At 38.2% G+C, this 26,618-nt stretch overlaps 3 protein-coding genes across 7 annotated transcripts in view; 2 read left to right on the top strand and 1 right to left on the bottom strand.

Annotated features, from left to right (window-relative positions):
- LOC109042548 (uncharacterized) lies at positions 1-17,053 on the top strand. Of its 2 annotated transcripts, XM_019059357.2 has the most exons (9): positions 1-2,890; positions 7,764-7,966; positions 8,219-8,392; positions 9,182-9,277; positions 10,463-10,684; positions 11,720-11,943; positions 13,166-13,325; positions 14,325-14,433; positions 15,484-17,053. In XM_019059357.2, exons 2-9 carry the CDS (start codon positions 7,765-7,767, stop codon positions 15,722-15,724), a joined length of 1,428 nt encoding a protein of 475 aa, XP_018914902.2. In that variant the 5' UTR covers positions 1-2,890; position 7,764; the 3' UTR covers positions 15,725-17,053. The 2 variants fall into 2 exon arrangements, with proteins under 2 accessions (XP_018914902.2, XP_072152784.1); XM_072296683.1 differs by lacking the exon at positions 1-2,890 and having other exon boundaries at positions 7,742-7,966.
- The window catches only part of IRSp53 (Insulin receptor substrate 53 kDa), a 566,313-nt gene that overhangs the window by 416,438 nt on the left and 123,257 nt on the right, over positions 1-26,618 (bottom strand). The gene's annotated exons all lie outside the window — the stretch shown is intronic.
- The window catches only part of LOC140223987 (uncharacterized), a 15,369-nt gene continuing 5,675 nt past the window's right edge, over positions 16,925-26,618 (top strand). Inside the window, exon 1 of the mRNA XM_072296686.1 lies at positions 16,925-17,052. The gene's annotated coding sequence lies outside the window, so the exon portion shown is untranslated. The remainder of the gene's footprint in view (positions 17,053-26,618) is intronic.

Consider the following 26,618-nt stretch of genomic DNA (forward strand, 5'->3'; position numbering starts at 1 on the left):
GATCTTTCCAGCTGACATGTTTCTTGGGTTCATCATTTTCAGACTTTTAGTGTTTAAAATCAGTATTTTAGGTCATCAGCTCTGCCTCAGTTTCTCTAGAAATAAGGGAGGTTGGATGCGTCTAGAAATAACGGAGCTTCGGTGCGTCTAGTAGCATGTGATTTGTTCTCTTTTTTTTTCGTTATACACAAGTCTGTTAGTTACTTTAACACGTTCAATTTTAAAAATGTTCTCTGTGCTATCAATCACCTTTGATCCTGAAAATAGCGTGAAATTGTGATGATTTGCCAAACTTTTCTGGATCCCCCACCGCGTAAGGGGGGTGCATCCCCTCGGGAAATATCATACTACATCTCCCTTAACCGGCCAAGGGTCTACGCTCTTAGATGTGAGCCAGTCCGTACATGCGAAGAACGTTTAATTTTAATAGGAAACTGGTGTTTGATAGAGATGAATAAGGTCATTTTTGGATCTAGTAACTAAAAATACAAAAGGATACATGTATTTCATGAAAATTATTTGATCTAGGTTCTTCATGGAGGAACTTCCTTTAACTATGTTTGCTGCTAAATCAGAGAATGGCCGTATTTTTTTTTATACCATTGACCAATATTTTCGAAATCCGAATTTTTATACACATGCGTATTTTGGCATCTGAATAAGGTGGTTTTTTTTTTTTTTTTTTGTGTGTGTTCCAAACTCGATCTTTCGGAAAATTAGTGGGTTGTGGAAAAAACAATAGTCGATTCGGGGTCAGAAACAAAAAAAGATATAGTAGCAAAATTAGCTATCTGAATAAAATGATTTTTTGTCCTTCAGGACTCAAAACAACGGATCAGTTTTATATAGGATTCGTGGGTGGATAATGCCATTTTGACCGGAAAACCTCGTTATCAGAAAAAAGGAGGCATATTTTTTGGACATGCGATATGCGATACTTGTCTGGCAAGTGTCCATGTAACTTTGGCTCCAAAATTCAAGAATAACTTCGGTTTATCTCAATCATGCATTAATTTCCAGAAAATCTTTTCCTAGGAAAATTCATTTTTAAATAATCCCAATTCGCCTGGAAAATGGCAGAGACAGGGACAAACGGAAGTCATACTTGGACCCAGGGCTAAATATTACATGAGAATTCGCTATATTAAAGCATTAACTTTTTTTTCGGTGCATACTTGTGTAATCTTTCATATTCAGCAGCGGACCAGTTTTGCGTCATTTTCAAACTTCCTGCGCGAGAAAGTATATCCTGAATTAAGGAGTTCTTTGGAACAAGGGCGTGTGTTCAAAAAAGTAGTTCCGCGGAAGTCGCATTTGAAAGTTCAGAAGTGTATAGCGCTAATTCTAGCCCATATCTTCGCACGAAATTTAATTAGTTTGAAAGAACAAGTCTTCGAGAGTGTACTTGCAAAAATGGAACATTGTGACTACATTTCTCTATGATCCCTACAAGATAACGTGGATCGTTGTGTAAAAAAAAAAGGGGGGTAGGGCTTTTTAGTACACTATGTATATTTCCTGAAACTAGGAAGAATCCAATTTCAGAAAACGCGTTCTCCCGAAAAAGGGCGGATACCCGCATACGCCTTTGTCCCAAAGAACTCCATGTAACCTTCCGGCGCGGCGTCTAGGAGAGAAAATCAGTTGCACCTCATGAAATTTTAGCTCTATTTTCGAGTGACCGCGGTGTTGCGCTGTCTATCATAGTTTGCATCTATAGATGCTTGTCTGAGAGATATTTTCTTGAAAAAGTAGCAGATTTGTCAATTGTTCATGTGCCTCCGTTTTCCTCGTTGGCATGAGATGAGATAGGTCCAATCAGCACCCGATATCTTTGAAACGCGCCACGCCGCGCTGCGCCTCGTCGCACAGTTTACATTTGATTTGGAGCGGCCTATGCGCAAAACTAAATTCGTCGATAGTACGTCCAATCTTCGCTCCGTCTTACAAGCTGAACTTCAAATAAGTAGGGATGGGGAATAACTACCGCACAATGATTTTACACCACTACCGCCAAATTTTCCAACACGGACAGAAATAATCCACTCTCCAATGAGTAGCCACTTGAACATACGGAACCCGAATAACTCGGAAATAAGTCACAGGCACTATCAGATATGCTGCTCCGGTAAGAGCGCGGTGATGGTTCAGCAACGGCGGAAGTTCACATTTGTAGGACTTACCGGTAAGAATTTCAATACTATTCCACGCGCGCATGGTTGATCACTCCGAATGATCAAATATTCTGGCCCGATTGCTTAGATGTGCACCCGATCGACGGTAACTGAACTGGAAGATTCTAAAACAAAGTGACAAAGTGACACAGCACGGTACCGCAAGCTAAATTAAAAGCGTAGAAACCCTGGAAAACTGAGCATGCTACCTAACCTAAAACAAACTATACACAAAACAAAATATCTGTCTTGCAGACCTATAGTGTGCCTCGCCTCAAGTACGTATTATCACAGGTCGGTCGCGATGAGTACGTGCCTACATTGGAAGTTATTCCTAAAGCTTTCCTCACCCTAAAAAATTTTCTTGCACATGATTCCGCTTTTAAGAAACTTTATAACAAATGGTCATTGCTAGCACCATGTCTGCAGATCGGCTTTGGTGTTCGTTGCCCTTGAAAAGATGAGTGTTGATATCCGGCCAAACAAACCGCGGTTAAACTTCTATTCCGGCATGGTAACAAGTTACAGGTGCTACTGTTTTTAGTGTATTTTTTTACTCTTGGCTTCTTCAATGTTGTGATGTGATCGTGAACGTTCCCGCCTAGAATCGGGAATCTCTATCTAGACCAAGTACTGTCACCACTGTCACGTTGTCGTTGATGCTTCAAGTTCTAGGACGATTTTGTTATCTGGACGTTTTATAAGTTTTCACATTCGTAAGTAATTGAAATTTTTTAACTCACATCTGCTCAGGCGTACCTGTCCTGCACAATCAGTTTTATTTCCTGCTCTGCTCTTGCTGGAACTTGCCACACTCTTGGATCTGTGATCTTAGTCGTTCCTTAATTGTTGATGCTTCCTCAACAAATCCAATTCTTATAGCCCTGCATAGACGATCAAATTCCGAACCTATTCCGATCAAAGTAGACATGCTGATGACTGGTGGTCACCATCTACCATCCAATTCTGACGGACCGCACTTTTTTGTTCAAAGTAAGATCAGAACGGAGTGCCACCATTCATCATCTCCTGCCACATTAATGAGTTTAAGACTGATGACTCCCGACACTTTGATGCTACTTTGATCGGAATTGGTTCGGGAATTTGATCGTCTATCGAGGCTTTATGACTGAAGGACGTTTTAATGTCCAAAGAATGACTATGAATTCGACCCTTAATTCCACTTCATTAAGTGGTACTGTTTCAGTAATTCCTCGAGTCAATGTCTAATAAGTTTATCCGCTCTTTGATTGCGACAGAAGATGCACTATCTTGATTATTGGGTCTACTTGTCTTGCTGAACTGATGTCAGGCATTCTTCTGTTGCAGTTTTAAAGTGCATAAACTTATCTGGCGTGGACTCTAATCTAAGTTTCAAAAGTCCGAAGCCAATTTGATCATGTTTTGCCATGCTGTTTTCCATATTTGAACATGTTCCAAGAATCTTGGATAGTGTGCAAAATCGCAAGGCAAATACTTCCCATCATTTAGGTTTTCAATCGTACCATTGATTTCCTCCATCATTTCAGTAAGGGACTTGTAGGCTTTTCTTTTGTCTGCCCCAAAGACATAAAGACGGAGCACTAAAAGCAAAAAATGAAGCTTCTAGAGCTTCTTTTCAATCACCTCTACTATTGGCTAGAGGATTGGCGGCGAAATCGGGACAAGTTTGAATTCAAATGTAGGGCGGGAACTAATAAATAAAATTGCGGAAACAAAGTATTTTAGGTTGATTTTTGCCCAAATTCAGGTACACACTCATATTTTATTAACTTTAGGTTAGTTTCGGTCCGTCGTCGACCGACTGATTTCATTTGGGAGTAACGTAGATCTAGAACTGTAACGGCCTGTTTGAACCTGCAGAACCACCATAAGCAGAAGAAAAACTAACTTTATCTGAGATTACTGCCTGTTACCGAGCAAAAGTAGGTGTAATATATTAGGACGCAGACCGAACTTTCTTAATATAATCGTTTTAAGCATTTAAAACACGTTTCGAAGAAGAAATAAGGAAAAATCAAGAGGACAAGTTCAAATCAAATTCCGTTTGCCGCCATGGATTCCCGCGCTCATTTACACATTCACACAAGCGCGCAGCGCCGAACCTAGCTTCACTTTTTCCCCGTGCTTTTAGATACGAGCGCTCCGTCTTTATGTCTTTGGTCTGCCCCTTCCAACCAGTCTCTAACTACAGCTTTTTGACAACCCCATGTCCTGGTAAGCGATGTCCTTGTTCGGTAGATCAGCCACCAAATTTATGTGTGAAATTTTCGGATAGTGTTCAAAGTTCTTTCTTGGCACATCAGACGCAAGTCTTTCGTGCACTCATTGGTACTTCAGATCCCAATAATTCGCTGGAGCATCAAAGCAAAATTTTTTCATTCTAATTTCAACATGCTTTCCTTTTCAAATCTAAGCCAGTTATATGAAAAGTATCAACTTCTGGACCAAAATCTTCAAAAATTGCAGCAGAACAGCCTACTTTGACTGGGCTACAGAAAATGGCTGTGTTGAAGATGTAATTTATGAAACTTGGAATATTTAGAAATCCTACCTTGATGGACCACATTTGCATCCGCCCAGACCAGGTCACAGGGGCTCCATCAAAATCCATTATTCAGAGTACTTTTCTTGGTGGATTCTTCACCTTCTCTTGGGCTGCTTTTGCAGTGTTTTCCAACAAACCAAGAACCTTCTGAGTATTCTATCTAGAATTAATTTTTCTTTTTTTTAACTTAATCTGTGTTGGAAAAACAAGTAAAATGTAGAATCATCTCATCTGACAAATTTCAATAGATACATGCTCATGTCTCTTATTTTTAGCCATGCCTTATCAGCTCCTGTATTAAATGGCTCGATCGAAGAAAAGGACAAGGCCTTCCGAAAGCCGTAGGACTCAAATTAATTATGACAAGTTTTCTAAGAGACTGAAACATTGGCACTTTTCTCATGGTATCACACAGAATGCCACATCTGACCTGTTGCATATATTGGCAGAAGAAATTCCTGGAGTCAGTGAGCATCTACCGGTAACAGCCTCCACTTTTTTGGAGACCCCTAGAGCCGTCAAGGTGAAAAAAATTTCTCTAGACTTAATCAGTTTACCCAAAAGTAAACCTACAAAGAAAAAGAAGAAACTGTGCCCTGAACTCGCCAAAGCGCTTGAAAAAAAAAAAAAATTGTATGGTGATTACTTTTATTTTGGTTTGTACGAAAATATCAAAAGAGCCCTGAAAAATGTGAAGAATCCTCCAAGAAAAGCAATTTTGGCAACGGGTTTTGACGGAGCCCCTGTAACCTGGTCTGGGCGATTGCAAATCTGGCCTATCATGGTTGGATTTTTAAACATTCCAGAATTAATAAATTATGTCTTCGTTGCAGCCATCTTCTGTAGCCCAGTCAAAGTAGGCTGTCCTGCTGCAATTTTTGAAGATTTCGTTCCAGAAGTAAATGTTCTTCATGAAAAAGGTTTAGATATCGACGGAAAGCATTTCGAAATTAGAATGAAAAAATTTTGCCTGGATGCTCCAGCAAAGGCATTACTTCTTGGAACCAAGAGCACCAATGGGTATAGCTCGTGCACCAAGTGCTGGGTCAAAGGCGATTCTGATGGTTCAAGGAGGTATTTCGATGATCTCACTTGCCAAGACAGGACTCATGAACAGATGCTAGAAGGGCTGGACCCTGAATTCCAACTTAGGAGCTGCGCTATCCTAAATATTTCACACATAAATCTGGTGGAAGATCTACCAAACGAGTACATGCACCTAATTGGACAAGGGGTTGTCAAAAAGTTATTGGTAGAGCACTGGTTGAAAGGGGCGGACAAAAGAAAAGCCTGCAAGTTCAGCACTCGAATGATACAGCAAGTCAACAATGCATTTGAAATCCTAAATGATGAAAAATATTTTCCACGCGATTTTGCCCACTATCCAAGGTCCTTGGAACATGTTCACAAGTGGAAGGCAACAGAGAACCGAGCATTTCTCTTATACATTGGACCTGTCATCTTAAAGCCAATTTTTGAGGAGCAAGACCAAAATCTCAATGCTAAAAATCCAAAACCCACATCATATATGGATGGGTACAATAATTTTTTAACCCTACATGTGGCTTGCACAATCCTCCTTAGCGAGATTTTGTGTAAAAAAGAGAACCTTACCGTTGCTGATGAGCTACTAAGGTCTTTTGTGACTGAATACGGTGAAATTTATGGCTCAGAATTCATCAGCCACAACATTCATGGCCTTATCCACATCGCAAAAGACGGAATCTATGGACCAATTCATAGGTTGTCTGCATTTAGGTTCGAAAACATGCTCCGTTTTCTGTTGAGCTTGATCAAAAAGCCCGGCTTTGCTGCCATACAAATTGTTCGAAGATTGCTAGAAATGAACGCATGCGGTTTTGAATGCCCGTATGGTCGGCAGAAGAACAAGGAAGTTCGCTACAGCATTAAACATACTTGCGGGCCCTTAATTGATAACCTAACAAACCCTCAGTATGCCTTGCTCCAGTCTGACCTTATCACCCTTAGTTTAAGACGAACTGGGGATAGATGCTTTTTGTCAACCGAAGATGAGGTAGTTCTAGTGTCAAATTTTGCGACTGCTCCTGATGGCACCGTAAAAATAGTGGGTAAAAAGTTTCTCAAGAGAGAAAATTTTTACACCAAACCTGTGCCAAGTGGTCAGTTAGGCATTTGGCAAGTCAGCAAGTTATCCGAGGAGTTATATTCTTGGGACTTGAAACAAGTTTTTCTGAAATTTGTTATTTTGCCCAAGAGTTTCGAATCAGAAGAAGCTTTCGTTGTTTTACCAATGCTGCATTTCGGGGGACAGCAAGATAATGAATCAGGTTAATTTTTCATCTTGTTTCCTTTATTTTTCTCTCGGCCCTTGTCTCCACTCCGGGGTTTTGCTCCAAGACCTCACCAATTCAAATTTTTTCCTACCGTTTTCAGGAAAAAAATTACAACAAAATTGATAACTGAAACAAGATTCAAGACTACCAAAAGTTGCTGCCAAGTTTATTAGTCAAGGCGAATAATTCTGATGACCTTAAAATAATCACTGATCATCATGTGTTCCGCCAACGAAATGCCCCAAAACAGCAGTGGAGGCGATGCCTTAATTTTATATTCTTAGTGTGGCCAGATAATTCTAATTATTAAGTAACATTGCTGATAATTAGAGAGTCCATGATCAAGACATATTTTCCCCTCTCCTCATCATTTCACCTAGATTATTTCTCTTTTCCTCCACTGAGCTATCCTTCAGAAGAACTTAAAGGGTCCCTTTGAAACTCAAAAATCATAGCATTTTAGTTCATTGCACTACTTAAAATACATATAAAATCATATATTATCATAATTCAAGGGAGGACAGAGGTACATATAACATTAAGGAGAATTAGTCCAGTTGCGTTCGATTTTTCAAAATTTTCTCTCTTCTTTGCATTTGAATCCAGAAAAATGTCATCTCCTCTTCATCAAAAAATTAAGTAAAATAGTAGTCCATTAAGTAATGCGCTTATAACCATTGATCTTCTGTAACTAGAACTTACAACTATTTTTCTCTTTTGTTTCAGAATGATGGGCTGGATTTTAGTAAGGTTTACTCGGGAGAAATCCGGAGACGTCATCCCGGAAGGATGGCTACATAAAAACAAGGAGCAAGCTTACTGGCCGAATTGCGGCATGAAAGAAGTTCAGGAATTAATTAAAAATAACGAAAAAGTGAACACGAAGTGGAGAAAGTGGAAGATTTCACTACTGTCCGACATACGTTATGGTGAGTTCCGTCTACTCCATTTTTGCAATCATTAGTTTGTATGTTTCCTGAAAAATTCCCATAATTTTCAATCTCCTACTTTAAAAAAAATAGGTAAAATTAAATGTTTTATTCAAAGGTTTAACAAAAATGGTAAATGAGTGATTCGGTAACTATTCTGTAAAGTTGAAGAAGGAAATTTCTAGTAAAAATTTTGGCAGTTCAGAAATGTTTTTACTGAGATTACTCAATGAATTTCTTCAATTTTTGCAGGAACATATGACGAAGCTGTCAAGGCGTTTGACCAGCAGTGCAAAACCTTTCAGCGAATGGCTGAAGAAACAGATGACGAGAGTGTCCTGCTTAAAAGAAAAACGAAGGCAACTGCAAAGCCGGCTGTTGTCTCATCCTTATCGATCCCGTTCAACCTTAAAACGATTAAAAAAGGTAACTTTTTCTTCTGATCTGATGTTTCCTGTAGAGGGTAATATACCTGCAGGTATTACATAAAACGAAACGTGGCTTTAGAAAGTTGGCTTTTTTTTTTGTAATCATTAAGTCACTGTTAAGTGAGATCTACTCCTTGTCCTGAAAAAGTGCAAAATTCTGGAAGGAGGTTTAAAGTGCAACTACAAAATCAGTTTTATAGAACCTGAACTTTTCAAATGATCATTACTTCAATTCTACACCTACTAGATAACTTTTATATCAAATGGATGAGTAACATAACTTTTATATCAAATGTATGAGTAACATATCACAGACAGAAATTTGTTTTAAATGAAACTCTATTCCTTTGCAACTGTTAAATTACATAAATGATTCTGATCAGGTACAAATATAAATGATTTGAGAGCCTGGTGTAGATAATTGTACGCTATATCTATCTAATTTTTCTTTAGTTTTTCCTGATACAAAATGCCGACTCTATTTTCTTTTTAAATTAGAACCTCTTGAAAGTCAGATTTTCAGAAGTGAAGAATAAACTGATTTTGCAAGCCATGTATTGCAGCCAAATCAAAGAATGGCAGCAATTTGAAAGAATGTTTAAGAGTTAACACCTATGGTCCAGAAATCGGAAAATTTGAAGAAAATTAGTGAATTCAGATGTGGAGATGTGCCAGATTGTGGCAAGTGCCCAGCATTTTTTAACTTTCTGGATCCCAGAATCTTCTTTATGTAGCACTGTTAATAATTTATTATTGGCTCGCCTTGTAACTTCTGATTCTTTTCCAGCTTCGGAAAATGAGGAACATCAGAAAGAAAAGGAGGATGTCATTTCCTTGGAAAATCTCAATGAAGATGACAATTGCTCTTTAACATCCTATTCCGGTAATTTCGTGCTACCACGATTTTCTATTTCCATGCAGCTTTACCTCTTCTAAATCTGTATCCTAGAATATTTTTAAAGCTACTCTGGTTCCTATCTTGTGATTCTAAAAAACGTGCTCACAATCAAACAAAAGGAAAGATTCTTGTTTGAGACTTTTTTCAATGTAGGATACAAGAATTCAGAATCAATTCCTGTCTTCTAAAAAATTTCTCATTCCAACCTTAAACTTGATTTAAGCAGCCAAGAAAAATGTCCGTTTTCATTAGCTAAAGGATTATTTCCATATCAAAATTTAAAGCCTTATCAATTGAAGTTCTTTTATCGGTTCTTAAAAAACTTTTTGCAGATTTTAGCATTGCTACCTGTTTTCAAAAACTAATGTATATGGAGGAGCAGAATTTAAAACAGTGCTTTGAGTAAATCAAGGTTTCATCGGCTCCTCCTCATTTCTCCCGGAAGAAAATCTCCACACTGACTCAGGTGCAAATCATCATGCAAACTGCTTGCATTCTCAGAATATATAAGAAGGATCAGTAATTTTTTGGGGGGTCAATTTCTATAGATTTTTTCCTTGCTGAGGAACACTAAACTCAAGTATGAATAATAGTCAGTGACTTTTTCATTAGGTTTTGAAGGATCGTATATTGCATCCATTAAAACTTGTTTGGAAGAGAGAGAGGTAGACCAAGTAGATGCAGAGAATTACATTTTACGCATCTGGTTGAATAAAATGTGATTCTCTGCATCTACTTGGTCTACCTCTCTCTCTTCCAAACAAACTTTTTAATTCATAAAGCACTGTGGCATCATTTCCAGGAGTGTGACGTATTAAGCACTTCACTTAAATTGACCAAAGTATTCATTTAAATGGTTGAATTCTTGAGTCCTTTCTTAGGCACTGTCTTGTATCAGTATTCTATATCATCTGTGTTGATTGAAGAAGGAGACGGAGTTCAGAAATCTGAAAAAATCATTACTTTTTCACCAATCTTCGCTGATATTAAGAAAAAAAAAAAAAAAAAAAAAAAAAACGTATCAATGTTTATAAGTGGATTTTTACTTTCCGACCTGCTCATCAGCATAATTGAAGGCAGAATTTCCCCTTCTATTTTATTTTCTGAATAGATCTACTACTCTGATTATCTTCTCTGACTCTTCCTAATTTTTTCCTTTTTTCCTCCCAGATGACAATGATAGGAATGAAGACTCTGACAAGGAAAGGGAGTCTGACGGCTCAATATCAATAATTAATCAAAACCAAATGGACCCAAACACACCTACTCCCCCTGCAAGTAACGAGGAGAATAAGGATGATAACCCAAACCCACTTCCTTCCCCTGTGAATCAGGAGGAGAATGAGGGTGATGGTTCTGCTAAAGAGGATACTACCAAGGCATCAAATGATGGTAAGTTTCCTTGTCTATTACATCTTGCGGTTTTTTATGAGAGGCCATTTTACTAAGTACTGCATGATTAAAAAATTGCAGATTTTTGCAGATTCTGTCCTTCACAAACAATGTAATTCTTTCCACAGTCGAGGATACAGAACACAAAATCTAACTGAAGCTCCCTTTTTCGATTTTCTGAGCCAGGTTTCATCAAAACAGCAGTTAAATTCCTGTATCTGTGTCAACTTTGCATTCCAAAATTTAGTGACATCATATATAGAGTGTCCCAGGGTTAATGTGCCAGACTTCAAGGGTCGATTTTTTATTTTTTGGGTCAACATAATACTTCTTTGTTCTATCAATTTTTTTCTGAAAACACTTTTTTTTGACGCTACAGCCCATCAAAGTTGAGAATTTTCCATCGAAATTTGCCCACAACTCCGGCGCCAAACGTGAAATGCCAATGAAAAACAAGTTTCTAGGTGTAACTTTTAGCGTACTTTTGAATTTTTGGGGTTTCAAATGCCTAAGACTTTGTGGAAAGACGGTGCGCAGCATCTGTAAATTAAAAATGGCTGTAACTTTTGAGCCAAAGAAAATTTTAGAACTCCGACTGCACCACGTGAAAACCCGCAAAATTTTAAGAAAAAAACAGTGTGTTTTACCAAATACTGATGGAGAAGCTCTTAATTGCATGGTAAAAAAGAGATCGTCCCTTGAAAGCTCCTGAAGTAGGCAACCAATCAGCCATGCCAGGGAACCTTAAAACAAAAATTGATGCGGAGCTATGGGAAAATTTAAGGGAAAATCTTCAACTTTGATGGTCTGTAGCGTCAAATAAAAGCATTTTCAGAAACAATTTTAAAGATCAAAAAAGTATTATTTTTAACCCTGAGAAACCCTGTGTAGAATACTTCCCTGTTCATCTTTTCTTTTGAGATGATTGCCTTTTAAGTCTTGCTTCTTTTCTATCTTTTGCACTTCCTTTATTTAAACTACATTTAAAAGGCCAGTCAAACCAAAACTTAACTCTTCAATCTTTCTGTTTCCTAGATAAAAGCGAATTGAATTCCAATGATTTAAAGGAAATAAAAAGCCTTCTGTTGGAGATAAAAACAGAGGTCAATCACTTGAACACCGTTGTCGATGAAAAACGGTACTTTGATTCCAAATATGACTACGCGGAAATTGAAGAGCTTCTCCCTTTTTGCGATGATACAAAACTGGGGAAATTTGACCAAAAGATCAAAGAAGAAAAAAACTATGAGTACAAAGTTGTAAGTAAATCACCACCTATGTAATTCCTTTTCCCTCTACACCTTGAAAATAATGCCGGTTTTATGTAAACACTACTGTACCTAATTATTTGTGAATCATTTCATCCATCAAGGATTGAGGTTTATAATTTCTTCCACCTTGGTCTCATCAATCATTGATGCATTCATATACACTGACTAGCCCTCTTGCAACACCGATTACATAAGGTGGAAGTAATCATGGCATATGTATTCCAGTGAATACAATGGTACACTGCTTTTCACAACTTAAGCGATTCATAAAGATTCTAGGAATAGCCAACTTATTTCAGTCTGCTTCTAGAAGCAAGTATTTCCCTCCCTAAGGTGTGGGATTTTCCTATCTCATTTTTAATTTTTTATTTCTTTAGTTCTTCCTAAAAATTCTATACTTACCAAAGAACCAAAAATATATTGCTTAAAGCTTGCAAAATGAATCAAAAATGAAAAGTATAAGAGAAGTTAACTTGAAAAAAGGGAGGGGATAAATTTTAGCCAAACAGATTATTGCAGATGTTTTGTTTGCTCTTTTGCAAGCACAAAACTAGTTTTTATAGGGAACAAAAGAAACCTATTTTTTTCAGCTCTGAAAGTGCAGGGAATTTCCCAGCACCATAAACGACTGAAGGAGTAGACAGAGCAATTGATCAATCCTTGATGTAGAACTCTCCCTTCAAGAGCAAAAAAATTTTTTTGCAGCATCTCTTATACTGCCCTGCTACAGAAAAAGTCAGTCTTGATGGAGATTAGACTTTCGGAGAAAATCACTTCAGAAACTGACCCAATTTTAAGGCTTCTCATGACCTGGTCTCATGGCCATCTTCAATTTTCACTCATTTATACTTCAATTTTTGCCATAATTTTGATGGTGTTCCTCCAACTGTGTAGAGTAATAATTAAAAATAAAACAACGTATGGTAAGAGCCTATTTTTCTTCTATATATTGTGCTCTTTCTGGGCCGAGCAGTATGGAGGAATGCTTAAACGGGGAGACAAAGTACTTCCGTTACTTTTATTGATTGCTGATAAGATGGTTTAATTTTTGAGGTAGGCAAGGTCATTTGAATCAAATTTTGGTAGTAATTAGCCTTCCAATGTTTTGAATTGGATCTACCAAACTTTCTTTAGGTAGTTTTTCTGATTGCAATTAAGTGCCATTTTTTGTCTCACCTCATTGTTACAATTCTAACTGTTTTTGATTCAGATAAAGTGCTTTCGGACCTACGGTGGAAGCACGGAAAGAAAAATTGCCACCAAAATTATGGAACGCTTGCTGACATACCCGCTTGCATCTAAGTTCTCCATGAAGGGTGGAAAACTAAAGGAAAGTTTTTCTGTCTTGAACGTGTATCAAACTATAATAAGTAAGTTACCATTTTCATTTTTTCTCTGCATAGGTAGTTGGGATTTATCAATTGGAAAATATCTCATAGCTTTGACTATAAAATCCTGTTCATGAAGTTTGTCCTAGAAAGTCAATTAAATTTACAGTAACTTCTATATTTATGATCCTGAGCTCTGTTGGATGTCTGCCTCTCAAAGTCACTGCTGTAAAATCAAAATGTGAGGAATAAGATTCCGTATAAGTTGCAGGGAGTCTACAGGCTTAGAAAACTGGGAATCAAGTCTGTTGTCAACCTGAAGTAATTGATTCACTTCCTGCTTGCTCAACTATTGAAAGTTCTCAAAACCTTCCATAATTCAGCCCAAAAAATTTCTTCATTGCAAAAAACTTCATTGCACATACACCCTAATTTGTTCTTCCTTGACCATTTGCACTTATAAAATTGCGTAGTTAAAGTTCGCCATTCTCAACAGTTTATTCGGTCTGATCCTACATAAACCGTCAATCAGCGCAGAAATATCAATGGAAAAGTAGAGTCCATATTTAACGAAGTTAGTGAAATATATTAATTTTTGGACTTTTAATACATATTCCTGCCCATCAGGAGACTGAAAAACTTCTTTAAATCGGATCTGCATCATTTCTTGTTTGCTCTTTGCAACGAAGAACCTAACCTGAGGGCAGATTTGTTTCTTCTTTCAACATCTTTATTTTGAAAAGGAAAGGATTGATATGACTCATTATCTTTCAAGATAAATTTGGAGTAAGCCTTAAGAATAGAGGACCAATCAAGTCATTGTTTTACTTCTCACATTAAAAGATGAAGCACTTCAGTACTTTTTTCTCTTTAATTTGAAAGATGTACTTCTCTCTTAATTAAGTGAAGCTAAAATTAAAGCCACATTTGTCTAAATGGTCCTCTCTTTGGAAAATCCATTTAAATCTATATGCTTATGAAGGTACCGATTTACTCTATCTTCCTGCTTTTTTAATATTATTAAATCATTTTGCCTTACAGAAGTTGTCAAACATACCATGACCCAGCCAAATGAAAAAGAAATTGACGCAGCAATAGACTCCTTCTTGAGGCACGCCCCAGATAATGTGCCAACTGAGGAAGAAGAAAGGTAACTTTAGTTTTGATCTTTTGATAACCAGTGTATTAACTCTATGGAACCTCCTAGATTAAAGGAGCACTGCCCAAATGATCATAGAGCTTAAACAATTTGTGTAGCTTTAATTTTTGCTGCACCCCTTCTTAGGTTAATATTTTGTCACCTTCCGGCCAAAGTATCAAAAGCGCCATGTGCCGTTTCAAAATTTCTGCAGCCATTTCATTCCTTCACTGAGAAATTGTTGATTGAATCTGTTTTTCACTAAATTTTATCAGAAAGAAAATTCAGTGAAATTTTCGGACGGCTTCGTTGAAAAATTTCCCCTGTATAAAAATTAAATGGGGGCGAAAATTTTGAAACGTCGCATGGCGCTTGTGATACTGAGGTCGGAAGGTGACGATTTTTGCTTTTTGATGATATGGTCACAAAAATTTTGCCTCAACATTGAATAATAGGTGAGGTTAGAACACAGGTTATAATTCATCATTGCATCCCGAATACTTGCCTTTGATTTTCTGGTACAAAATAGCTTATTGCAATATCAAGAATAGCAGGTAGAAGATTAAAATTAGAGAATAGATTTAAGAGTTGTATGACCTTAGGACAAGTGGATTGCATTTTGAAATAAGGAACCAAGAGCATTCCAATGTTGCTAAGATTGTGCCACTTTGTTTACCTTGCAATCATAAACTAATCATTTAAACAAGCTTTATTTTTAATTGCAATAAACTATAAATTCATGACAAAAGAGACCCCACAGTTAGTCTATCATTTTCTCCCTTAGTTTATGGGAACCACCCATTTCAACCAATAGGATTGCTTTATACCCCCTATGTCTTCTTGGTCTATAGCTTTGTCTATCAATTTCAATAATCGGCCCGTGGGTCAAAAAAGAAGGTGCTTTTCACAAGGAATGTGCTTAGATAGATATTTCAACTGCACCATGCTATAAATATGAATTCTCAACCCAATCTGAAACTTTTTTTTAAGGCGTTTCGTAGTGTTGCTGTAGTTTCAAGATACTGTCAATTGATATAGTTTTTTTTTTCTTTTATTTCCCAGAACTGTGAAAAAAAGGAAGCGGACATTCCAGGTAAAACTTCCATTCTATTTGACTGTGAAAGGAAAAGAAAAAGCCGTAACCGACCAAGCAAAAGAAAAAGCCCTGACCAACCAAGCAAAAGGAGAAGTAGCAGCAAAAAAGGCAAAAACTAATGAGACAACTGAACCGAAGACAGATCCTCCTTCAGTAGAAGCGGGCCCGTCAGCAGTTCCACTCAATATTGAGGTCAACAAAAGTTGAGTCCTCGTGAAAAAATCTCTTGTATCTTTCTCTGGGTTTCACCTATCATACTTTTTGTTTCAATTGGTTCCATGTTTTCCTGCAGTAGAGATTCTGAGTTTGGTTTCAATACTAGGGCTTTCAGTTGAGAGTACTAGTTATATTTGACACTGTTAGTTCTACTTTTATCTAATTCCATTATTTGAGCTAAGCATATCTTAGGAATTCTTGTTTCTGAAATATTTTTCACTCTATTAAACCAATTTAGAGTAGAGAGAGTACCAGTTATATTTGACATTGTTTGTTCTACTTTTATTTAATTCCATTTTTCGAGCTAAGCATATCTTAGGAAGTCTTGTCTCTGAAATATTTTTCACTCTATTAAACCAATTTAGAGTAGAGAGAGTACCAGTTTTTTTGACATTGTTCGTTCTACTTTTATTTAATTCCATTTTTCGAGCTAAGCATATCTTAGGAGGTCTTGTCTCTGAAATATTTTTCACTCTATTAAACCAATTTAGAGTAGAGAGAGTACCAGTTTTTTTGACATTGTTCGTTCTACTTTTATTTAATTCCATTTTTCGAGGTAAGCATATCTTAGGATCCCTAGTAGCCAAAATAGTGCCATCGAATAGGTATCGTCCAGATACCCTATTTTATAGGTATTTAATAGATATTTTATGGGGTATAAAATATACATATTTAGATCCATCTATTTTATAGGTATTTTACATGATTTTTTACAGGTGTATCTCAAAAGCATATTTTATACCTATTAATAAGTATCAAACCAATTTCATTCTTTAAGTTTCATGGAGATGGAAATTTTCATCTCTGCATCTTCGTTTCGTGATAATTAACGATAACGGTACCACGGTGTTACTTGAACGAACGTCTACGTCACTCATACCGGTTGTACTTATCTACGTCATCAAGATGGCCGTTACCTCTGTCACGGTCTCCGCCTTCGCACTGCACTAATACTCGACGATCCCAAACACGATACGCGAACACGAACACGCCGACGCTAGCTGTTAGAGTACCTGCCGATTGCCGACGCTGTAGCCTATCCTACGACGACGCCGCCTTCCTTGAAGTTCCCTGTGATGTTCTAAAGTTTTCAAGTTGTTATATAGTTCTTTCCGCTCAATTTTGAATAAATTCATTCATCTGCTTGCGCTAGCTGTTAAGAGTACCTGCCGACGGCCGAAGCTGAAGCCTATCCTACGACGACGCCGCCTTCCTTGAAGTTCCCTGCCCTGTGATGTTCTAAAGTTTTCAACGTTTTCAAGTTGTTGAATAGTTCTTTCCGCTCAATTTTGAATAAATTCATTCATCTGCTTGCCAGAGTGAGTAGCTAATTTTACTTTTTTCTCGTACCTTTTTCCATGCCAACCTCACGTTTTCTGTAGGTGACCGAGGATGTATTTCTGCCTGTTGATTGCGACCACGTAGGTGCCTCATGCGAGTATAATATTCCTCTAGACAATGGCCCTAACTGTCTCGTCTGAATCTTGTTCGACAAGAATCAAGCATTAAGCTACATTCCTGAGACCAGCGCAACTTACCCATTATTTGCAGTGAGGCTGAATTGTTCATGTGGATCCCGATTCTAGGTTAGGTCCTTCAAATCGTACAAAACTTTTTAATAATTAAGTATTGAAATTATATGAAGTTATATGCATGCATTTACTACCATGTGCCATTTCTTACAGTGCAGGCTCCTACTACACTTGTGCGCATCAGTTCCTCTAATTTCCACTGACGATGTGGCTCTGCCAGCCGCGTCTTAAATGGCCTGAGACATTGTTCGGTAATTGTAGGCCTAATCCCAGAATTAGTTAGCATAGGGTGTCCCTAGAAACTAGGAAATCATCAGAGCTCCAAACTGTTCCATCTACTCTCTATTCTGCACTATTACTGTTTGAGCCTTCACAATTTATTTTGCGGACTGGTTCCTGTATTATTCTTAAGACAACGCTTCTCAAGCACATGGCTCAAAACTCAGGCCCAACTCTTATCACCCTTTGTCACAGATTCATCCCCCGGTTGACAAGCAATCTGAGTACCTGTTAAATTGTAACTGGTGGGTATGTCTCTTAGTTCCTAGCTGCACTGCTTGAACCACAAATGTTATCGGAATTATACAAGCCCTAAGACCCCGAAAATAGCTTATAATAAGTTTTGCTGTAAGGATAGGTTAAAATTAATCAGAGGCAATATAACTGGCTGTAAGTCTGTTATTTTAGGCCTAGATTCTGCTATCAATCACTTGGAAGTCTGTTGAGTCCCAAACGAACAAAAAGTCTGAACAAGCAACAAGTTTCGAAACACTGCAATTGAGGATTGCAGTTTCTCACTTCAGCCATCGAATCTAGTATACCTAACTTAATTTAGGCCCAAATGCCTGGGATCCTCTCAACATGTGTCAGGAGATTAGCTAAGATATAACTAAGCCCAGTTTTAGTTAGGCACTTTCATTCGCGCTTCCTGCCCCTGATTTCTTATGATTTTTAAAGATTTTGGTTTCTTTTTATCTGATTTCTTACGAAGAGATTGGTACCATCTGCTCATTAGTTGGCATTCATATTAAGTTCTAATAGCCAGTAATCAATTGGCTTTATCATGCGGTATTGCCTTTGGTAGGTTACAACTCTGCATGTACAGACCCGGAAGGTCTCTTTTGAATTTTCTTAGAAAGAAGCAAAGTTAAGAAACTTCCTGAGGAACATTCCATAAATATTACTATGCCCACGTCAGAACTCCTATTGGCATCCTTCCTATAGAACTGGGGTCTGTGTAGGTCCTAGGTAGGGTCATACACAGTAATTTCTTTGTTTTGATGTTACTGTATTTTATCCCCTACTTATTCCAGGAATAAAATATGTCTGGATCCTTCCATTGCTTCCTTTCAAAATCTGGAAGAAAAAGAAGGCGTAAGCTCAACCCACTGGGGGATGATGCTGAGTCGAGTAGTGAGTCGGAAAATGAAGTCCCATGTTCTCCGCCCTTCGATCCAGAAGATCTTACTCTGCCCGGTCCCTCTTTTCAACCCGTGGAAGAAACCACCTCCTCTCCACCAATTTCTCCCGATGTGTTGGAGCACTTAGATTTTGATGGGGGTGTACAGCTTTTCAACCCTTTGTCTGATGAATCAGATGTTAGTTCTACCACCTCTGAGGATGCGGTGTCCTTTGATGAATCCATTGTTGACAATATCGAGCCTCCTGATTTGGTTGAACCTACCGACCCTTGTGTACGCATGGAGAAATTTTTAACAGATTGGGCCTTTGAATCTAACGCATCCCACAAGCAATTAAGTCTCCTATGCCAGGGATTAGTTGACAATCACCCTGAATGTTTTTTGAAACTCCATCGCGACGCTCGAACATACTTTAAAACGCCTCGAGGAAAACTGAAAACACGAGACATGGGAGCCTTAAACTCGTCAACCCCTGGGAGATACTTTCATATCAGTATAATTAAGCAGTTGATAACATTGCTTCCTTTGCTGCCTGCTTCTGTTACAGTGCTGAAATTGATTTTTTATATGGATGGGCTACCATTAATCAAAGGTGGCACCAATGAGCTTTGGCCAATTTTAATGAAATTAATCCTTGAGAACATCATCTGTAAAATCATGCCTGTTTCCCTTTTTTATGGCCCCAGTAAACCTGCGGACAATGTAGAGTTTCTGGATGAATTCATGGAAGAACTCAAGGTTTTATGCACGGATGGCTTAGAATTCAATGGAACAAGGTACGAAGTGATTGTTGCGGGCTTTGGGTTTGATACCCCTGCGAAAGCCTTTGTTCTCGGAATAATTTATCCGAATGCATATTTCTCCTGCCCTCGATGCAAAATTGAAGGAGAAGACTGGCAAATTGCCACTGTCAGGGGTCAGAATGTCAAGATATCACATAAAAGAGTTTTCCTCGACACCAAATGCAGTGAGAGAACAGATGATGAATTTCGATCTAGAAGTGATGAAAAGCATCGACCCGTAGACAGAGAATGTCCTCTAGTTGCAATAGAATCTCTCGATATGGTCCGATCCATAATCCTTGACTATCAACATTTGGTTTTATTAGGTTCAATGAAGTATTTTATGACCCTCTGGTTTGGAACTGAGCCCTCCCAATTCAAAGTTTCGGCAGGAGCAAAGCTACGTGTATGTAAAGGTATTAGAAAATTTCATTCTGACGTGCCATGTGAATTTGCTCGCCAAAAACCTCGAGAATTGAAAGTCCTTTCTTATTGGAAAGCAACTGAGTTTAGATTTTTTCTCTTATACTTGGGGCCTATTCTGCTGAAAGGTGTCCTGGACCCACTGAAGTATGATCATTTCCTCATGTTGCATTTAGCAATCAGAATTCTTGTCAGCCGCAAACACTGCTCTGATCCGCAACAAGTTGAATATGCACGAAGTTTGCTAATTAGTTTTGTGGAATCTGCTCCTCAAATTTATTCTGAAACCATCATGGTTCTCAACCTGCACTGCCATATCCATCTAGCTGATGACATACAATACTTCCAACAGTTTTTCCCTGGCTGCACTCTTGACACACTCTCCACTTTTGTAGCTGATGATTTCATGCAGCAGATGAAAAAACTTAGCAGGGCTCATAGCAAGAAATTGGAGCAAGTTGGGTTAAGAATCGCTGAAGCATTTTTGAGTGACTACATGCAGAAAAAAAGAGTTGTTCATGTGACAGAAGATGTGAAGTTTAAAGACATCCATAATGATGGACCTCTCAGCCTTGATTGCACTGATCCACAATACAGATCAATCATTTTTCCCAGCTACAAAATTTCTACATCACGCGTTGCTGATAGCTGTTGCATCTTAGACAGTGGAAGTATGGAGGTGGAAATCATGTGCATAGAAAATGTTGCATCTCATGAACAGTCCAAGAAGGAAGTAGTGATCGGTAGAATTTTCAAAGGCCTCAGAGATCTGTACAAATTAGGCGATTGCAATAGTTCCAGCTATGGCATATTCTCTGCAAATCATCTATCAACAGATCTTGAAGTACGATCAGTAACTCAAATAATGGGCAAATACGTTTGCTTTAATGATAATGATTTAGATGGTTTCTTTTTGTTCCCGCTAATTCACACTCTGGGTTAATCAGTCTCTATGATGGTCTAGTCTACATTGCAAGGTATGTCACAGTCTTAAATCGTTTGGAACTAACATTCTCAGAAAGTGTTACTGGAACTGTGAGGTTTTCTGATCCATCATTTGATTGTGCGTTAACTTTTACGAAGTGAATTGCTACATCACTGCCGCCTACTGAGCAATGATAGGTTTTTTTCTTTCCTTTTTTGTGATGTGTAGCCTTATAATTGTGTAATCTAACTTTTCACTTACTTTCTATTGGCATCGGTTATCATTTTCTTTCACTTCAATGTGCGATGAACCTAAGTAAAATTGTGAATACTTTGTGTGAGTACGTGAATACTCTGTGAATACTTTCTCTGAAGTCAAGGAAGTCCCTAAGCTATCAATTAATCTGGCCATATCATGTTGTTATACCTTATTCAGTGATCAAAGACAACATAAAAACACTCCTTAGTTAGTATCTTCAGCGTGTTGTTTGTAGCGTAATGCATCAATATCACTTGGTCCAAGTTTTCCTGCAGCTACGTACCTGGAGTACCAATCCAATTTTTCCAGCCAGTCAACCATCGCCAGCAGTCACTGCGATTCAAGCTTCATTTTCATCAATGGAAACCTTCTGTCGTGAATGTAGATTTGGCTACACTGTACATAGCATCCGCCATCTTGTCGTTGTCTCTCGTCTACCGTACTGTTCACCGACCCTGTTTGTCCCTTGTCAACCGTTACCGTGTTTCCTCCCTTTGAATAAAGAATTTTGTCGTGTCCTCCAACTTCGGTGTTATTTGTGGCGTCCGCCGAATAGCCCTGTCACCCACCCGACTCTAAACATAACATTGGCGACGAGATTAAAACATAGCTTGCTTTCGACATGCCGCGTGGTCGTGGTCGTGGAAGAAATAGGCAGAGCACCCCTGACTCAAGCGTAGAGCGTTCTCCTTCTCACTCCCAGAAACCTATTCAACGGTATCATGGTAAGCTGGAACCATTCACTCCGAACACAAACTTAGCAGTTTGGCTTGAACTTCTAGATAATTTTTGTGATTGGAACGATGTTAAATCGTTGGACACGAAGAAGCAAGTTCTTTTGAACCACCTTTCTCTCGAAGCCTATAGCATTCTTCACACAAATCTGTTACCTAACAAACCAAAGGATAAGTCTTTTCAAGAATTATTGAAGCTAATGAAGTTCCATTTCGAACCACCTACCCTAAAGTTCACAAAAATTCAAAAGTTCGAGTCAAGGAACCAACAAGATTCTGAGTCCGCATCTAAATACGTACAAGAGCTCCGTGCCCTAGCAGATAAGTGTGATTTTGGTGAGAATTTGCATGACCGTCTACTGGTTCGTTTCGTTAATGGCCTCCAGTCTAGTGCGCTGAAGAAGAAATTGTGGAACATTCCGGACCTGACTTTGGAAGATGCGCTTACTAAAGCCATCCACGAAGAAGTCATCCTCACAGAGTTACCTGAATTGAAACCACAAACAAAGTCTCCCTCACCCTCATCCTCTGAAACAGTCCAGAAAGTCACACACCCTTCCAAAAAGAAGAAGAAGTTCGCCAAAGGTACACCAAATTCCTCAAACAACAATCAATCCTCGTTTCCTAACCGTTATCCTTGCTCCTCGTCACTCCCTGATACCAGTTATCAATCCAACAATTCCCACAACAGTCAACAACCAAAGTTTCGTCAACCTTATACTTGTCAATGTCAGCATTCGTGTTGTAGTCGTTCGAACCAGAATCAGACCCAACACAAGAATCCACAAACCACTGTTCCTTGCTGGCGTTGCAAAAGATTACATAATCCCAACTTTTGCCCAGCAAAAGGATGGAAATGTAATCTCTGCCATGAAATCGGGCACATTTCCAAGGCGTGCCATAGAGCAACAACAGGCGCTATTCATGACTCAGTTCATCCATCGAACGAGTTCCATGATGTCATCGTGGGAAGAGTTCTTGAAGCTAATCAACTGCTCGTCACTAATCAAATGATCTCGAATCGTCCCTTTCAACCCTCTAAAGTCCTCTATGGTAATTCATCTCAGTCTACAGATACTTCTTCAAGTCACAAGTCAACAAACACAGCATCGTCAACAAACACATCATCGTCAACCTGTCCTCACACTTCTCGTCACACCAAGTCGCCTCGATCAATCATCGGTCACTCATCTAAATCTCCTGTCACCAATAAATGCTCAACAGCTGATGTCAACAACCCCGATCAGTTTTGTGTAGCTAGTTTGCAAAGTGCCTTACATGGACTGAAGATCGGTAACATTGCTGAAAATTACGTGAGTAGAAATAACTCAAATTCTATTGTTGCAAATTTACCCACCGGGAACCTTAGTTCACCTAATCGAGCTCCGTATTTGAGAATAATGCTCATTAATGGTGTTGATATTAAGTGCGAAATTGATTGCGGATCCCCATATTCAATCATATCAATGCTAGAGTTTCAACAGAAATTTCCTAAATTAGTAATTTCACCCTCCTCTGTTCAACTTTATGGTGTTGATAACTATGGCTTGAATACAGTCGGCCAAGTGATGGTGAAAGTTCGATACAAGGGTAATGATTTTAATTTACGTTTAATTATAGTTAAGTTCTCTAAACCTGCCACAATGCTCTTGGGAAGAGAATGGTTAAACATCCTTGAACCACAGTTAAAAGATACTATTCTCAATGACACACCTCCTAATGAAGTTAAACAAATCAGCAATTCTAATTTTGTAGAAATATATCGTCATAAGTTTCCCTGGGTTTTCAATGCAGATAAGTCTGAAGCAATACAAGGCTTTCAGGCTAGACTGGTTCTTATGCCTAACGCTACCCCTATATTTCATAAATATTATGAGTTACCCTACAGTCTCTGCGAAAAAGTCGAAGCTAAGCTGGCTGAAATGGTGAAAAACAAAAGATTAGAACCAGTAAACCATTCGAACTGGGCATCACCAATTTGGCCTATTGTCAAAAAGAATAACGAAATTAGGATTGTAACAGACTTCCGGAGAACGATTAACCCTCAGCTTCAAATGGATCACTATCCTTTACCTAAACTTGAAGACATTTGGGCCACCCTTTCAAATTGTTCCTATTTTACCAAAATAGATTTAACTGAAGCTTATCTTCAGCTAAGAGTTGCTCCGGAGAGTCAAGAGCTTTTAACCGTTAACACTCCCTGGGGTTTATTTCGATTTAATCGCTTGCAATATGGCGTTAAGGTGGGACCGCCGGTTTTCCAAAGCGTTATGGACACTCTTTTGGCTCGCATGAAACGCGTAGCTAAATTCTTGGATGACATTGTCGTAGGGGGAGAAAATTATGATGAATGTTTAAAAATTACGCTGGAAGTTTTGGACCGTTTAAATGTGCATCACGTTCAAGTTGGCCTTCCAAAGTGTCTTTGGTTAGTTACTGAAATAGAGTTATTAGGTTATAGAATAAATAAAACAGGAATTCACCCCACTGATGAGAAAATTGAAGCAATAATTCATGCCAAAGTACCTACTAATGTTTCTGAACTAAGATCTTATTTAGGTCTTGTTAACTTTTATGCTAGGTTCTTGCCAAATTTAAGTACTCATCTTAGGCCACTTAATCAACTGTTAACAAAAAACCAAAAATTTGAGTGGACAACTGAATGTCAATCCGCTTTAGATTTCATTAAGGCTAAATTGTGTGATAAACCTGTATTAGAAATTTATGATCCTCAAAAACCTATGGTAGTCTGCTCTGATGCGTCACCATTTGGTGTCGGTTCAGTCTTGTGTCACGTTGTCAATAATCTAGAAAAACCTGTCATGTACGCTTCAGCCTCCCTGTCACCCGCACAAAAACGCTACTCACAACTTGATCGAGAAGCACTAGGCGTAGTTTATAGTGTTAAGAAGTTTCACAAATATCTGTATGGAAAACATTTTACATTAGTCACCGATAATCACCCGTTGAAAACTTTATTGTGTAAAGGAATACCTGTCATTGCGTCCCCTAGAATTCAAAGATGGTCAGTCACACTAAGTGCATATAATTTCACAGTAGAACATAGAAAGGCAACCTTATTAGCCGCCCCTGATGCTCTTTCTAGATTGCCACTGGAACAAGAGCAAGTAAAAGTCATCAATTCTTACATTGAAATCATGCCTGATTTACCTGTTACAAGCTCTGTTGTAGCCACAGCAACTCAGGAAGATCCCCTTCTAAGCCAAGTGCATAATTTTGTGTTGATTGGTTGGCCTAACTCTATTGAAGATAAAAATCTTGTACCATTCTTCAAAATTAAGGAATTTTTGTCCTTAGAGGAAGAAGTCATTTTGTTTGGTGATCGCGCTGTCATCCCCAGTAAATTACAGAAAATCGTTTTAAATTTACTTCACAAATCGCATCCAGGAATAGTTAGGATGAAGTTATTGGCAAGGCAAAATGTTTGGTGGCCAAGCCTAAACTCAGATATAGAAAGCATTAGTAAATCTTGTGAAGCATGCCAATCACTAAATTTTAAACCTTTGTCTTGTGAATCTGTGTCCTGGCCCGTCACAAGTTCTCCTTGGGAGAGAGTCCATGTGGATCATTTTTATTTCGATAATAATACATTCTTTCTCTTAGTTGATACTTATTCAAATTGGTTAGATGTCTGCCAAGTTAAGTCTACTTCTGCTGAAAGTGTTATAGCTAAGTTAAGTTCACACATTTGTACCTTTGGGCTTCTCAAAGAAATAGTAAGTGATAATGGCCCGCCGTTTGATTCGGCAGAATTTTTAGACTTCTGTACAGCCAACAATATTTTGGTGTCGAAATCGCCACCGTATCATCCGAAAAGCAATGGTACTGCAGAGAGAGCAGTACGTACCATCAAAAGTGCTTTAAAGAAAGGTATTATGGATGCTAAAAATGTTGAAAAATCATACTCCTTAACAAATATTTTATCAGAATTTTTGCTTCACTACCGAAACACTCCAACCACAGTAAAAGGAAAAACCCCAGCTGAATTAATTTTTAACTATAAACCTCAAATTCCGCTCTCGTTATGTAAACCACAAGGACAAACATTTAGAAAATTAGTTAAGTTGGAACCTGATTGCAAAGTCTTAGTAAAATTTAGCAAAAACCATGAAACAAAAATAGGTAAAATAATTAGAAATGTAAGCCCAACAACCTATTTAGTAAATTTAGATGGTAACACTAAATTAGTACATGTAAATCAGTTAAAAGTAACTTCTTTGTCAATGGATTCGCTTCAGAATAAGGCACCAGTTCTTGAGTCATCTAAACTTGAAAATTCTTGGGTGAACAAGGAGAGTTGTCGCCGGTATGTGGTGACTAGTCCTTTGCGTCATCTGCAGCCAAATTTGGCATCATCCAAAATCAGTGCCCCAAAGCAGTCTTGTCAAAACAGACCGGTTACATCTGTTCCCAGTTCAACAACCTTGCACCCAGAAGTGCGACGTTCTGGCAGAATCCGGAAACAGCGTGACCGCTTAGATCTTTAATTGTCAGAATTTGTTAATTCCTCGAAATTCTCTTGTTGACCTTACATTTAAAACAATTGTCAAAAATTTATAAATTCCTTGAAATTCTATTTGTTAACTACATTTAAAATAATTGTCAAAATTTGTAAATTCTTGAAATTCTCTTGTTGACTAAACATGTAAAATTTTTTTTTTCTACCCTAGCGGGGAGAGGATGTCGTGAATGTAGATTTGGCTACACTGTACATAGCATCCGCCATCTTGTCGTTGTCTCTCGTCTACCGTACTGTTCACCGACCCTGTTTGTCCCTTGTCAACCGTTA

The sequence above is a fragment of the Bemisia tabaci genome, chromosome 2 (assembly GCF_918797505.1).
Source record: "Bemisia tabaci chromosome 2, PGI_BMITA_v3".
Lineage (NCBI taxonomy): Eukaryota > Metazoa > Arthropoda > Insecta > Hemiptera > Aleyrodidae > Bemisia > Bemisia tabaci.

Bases quoted from the DNA above. Each gene is read 5' to 3' on its own strand.
- LOC109042548 (XM_019059357.2), top strand. From the start codon at position 7,765: ATGATGGGCTGGATTTTAGTAAGGTTTACTCGGGAGAAATCCGGAGAC. The intron at 9,278-10,462 runs GTAATTTCGTGC...TTTTCCTCCCAG, and splicing joins CTCTTTAACATCCTATTCCG to ATGACAATGATAGGAATGAA. The intron at 10,685-11,719 runs GTAAGTTTCCTT...TCTGTTTCCTAG, and splicing joins TACCAAGGCATCAAATGATG to ATAAAAGCGAATTGAATTCC.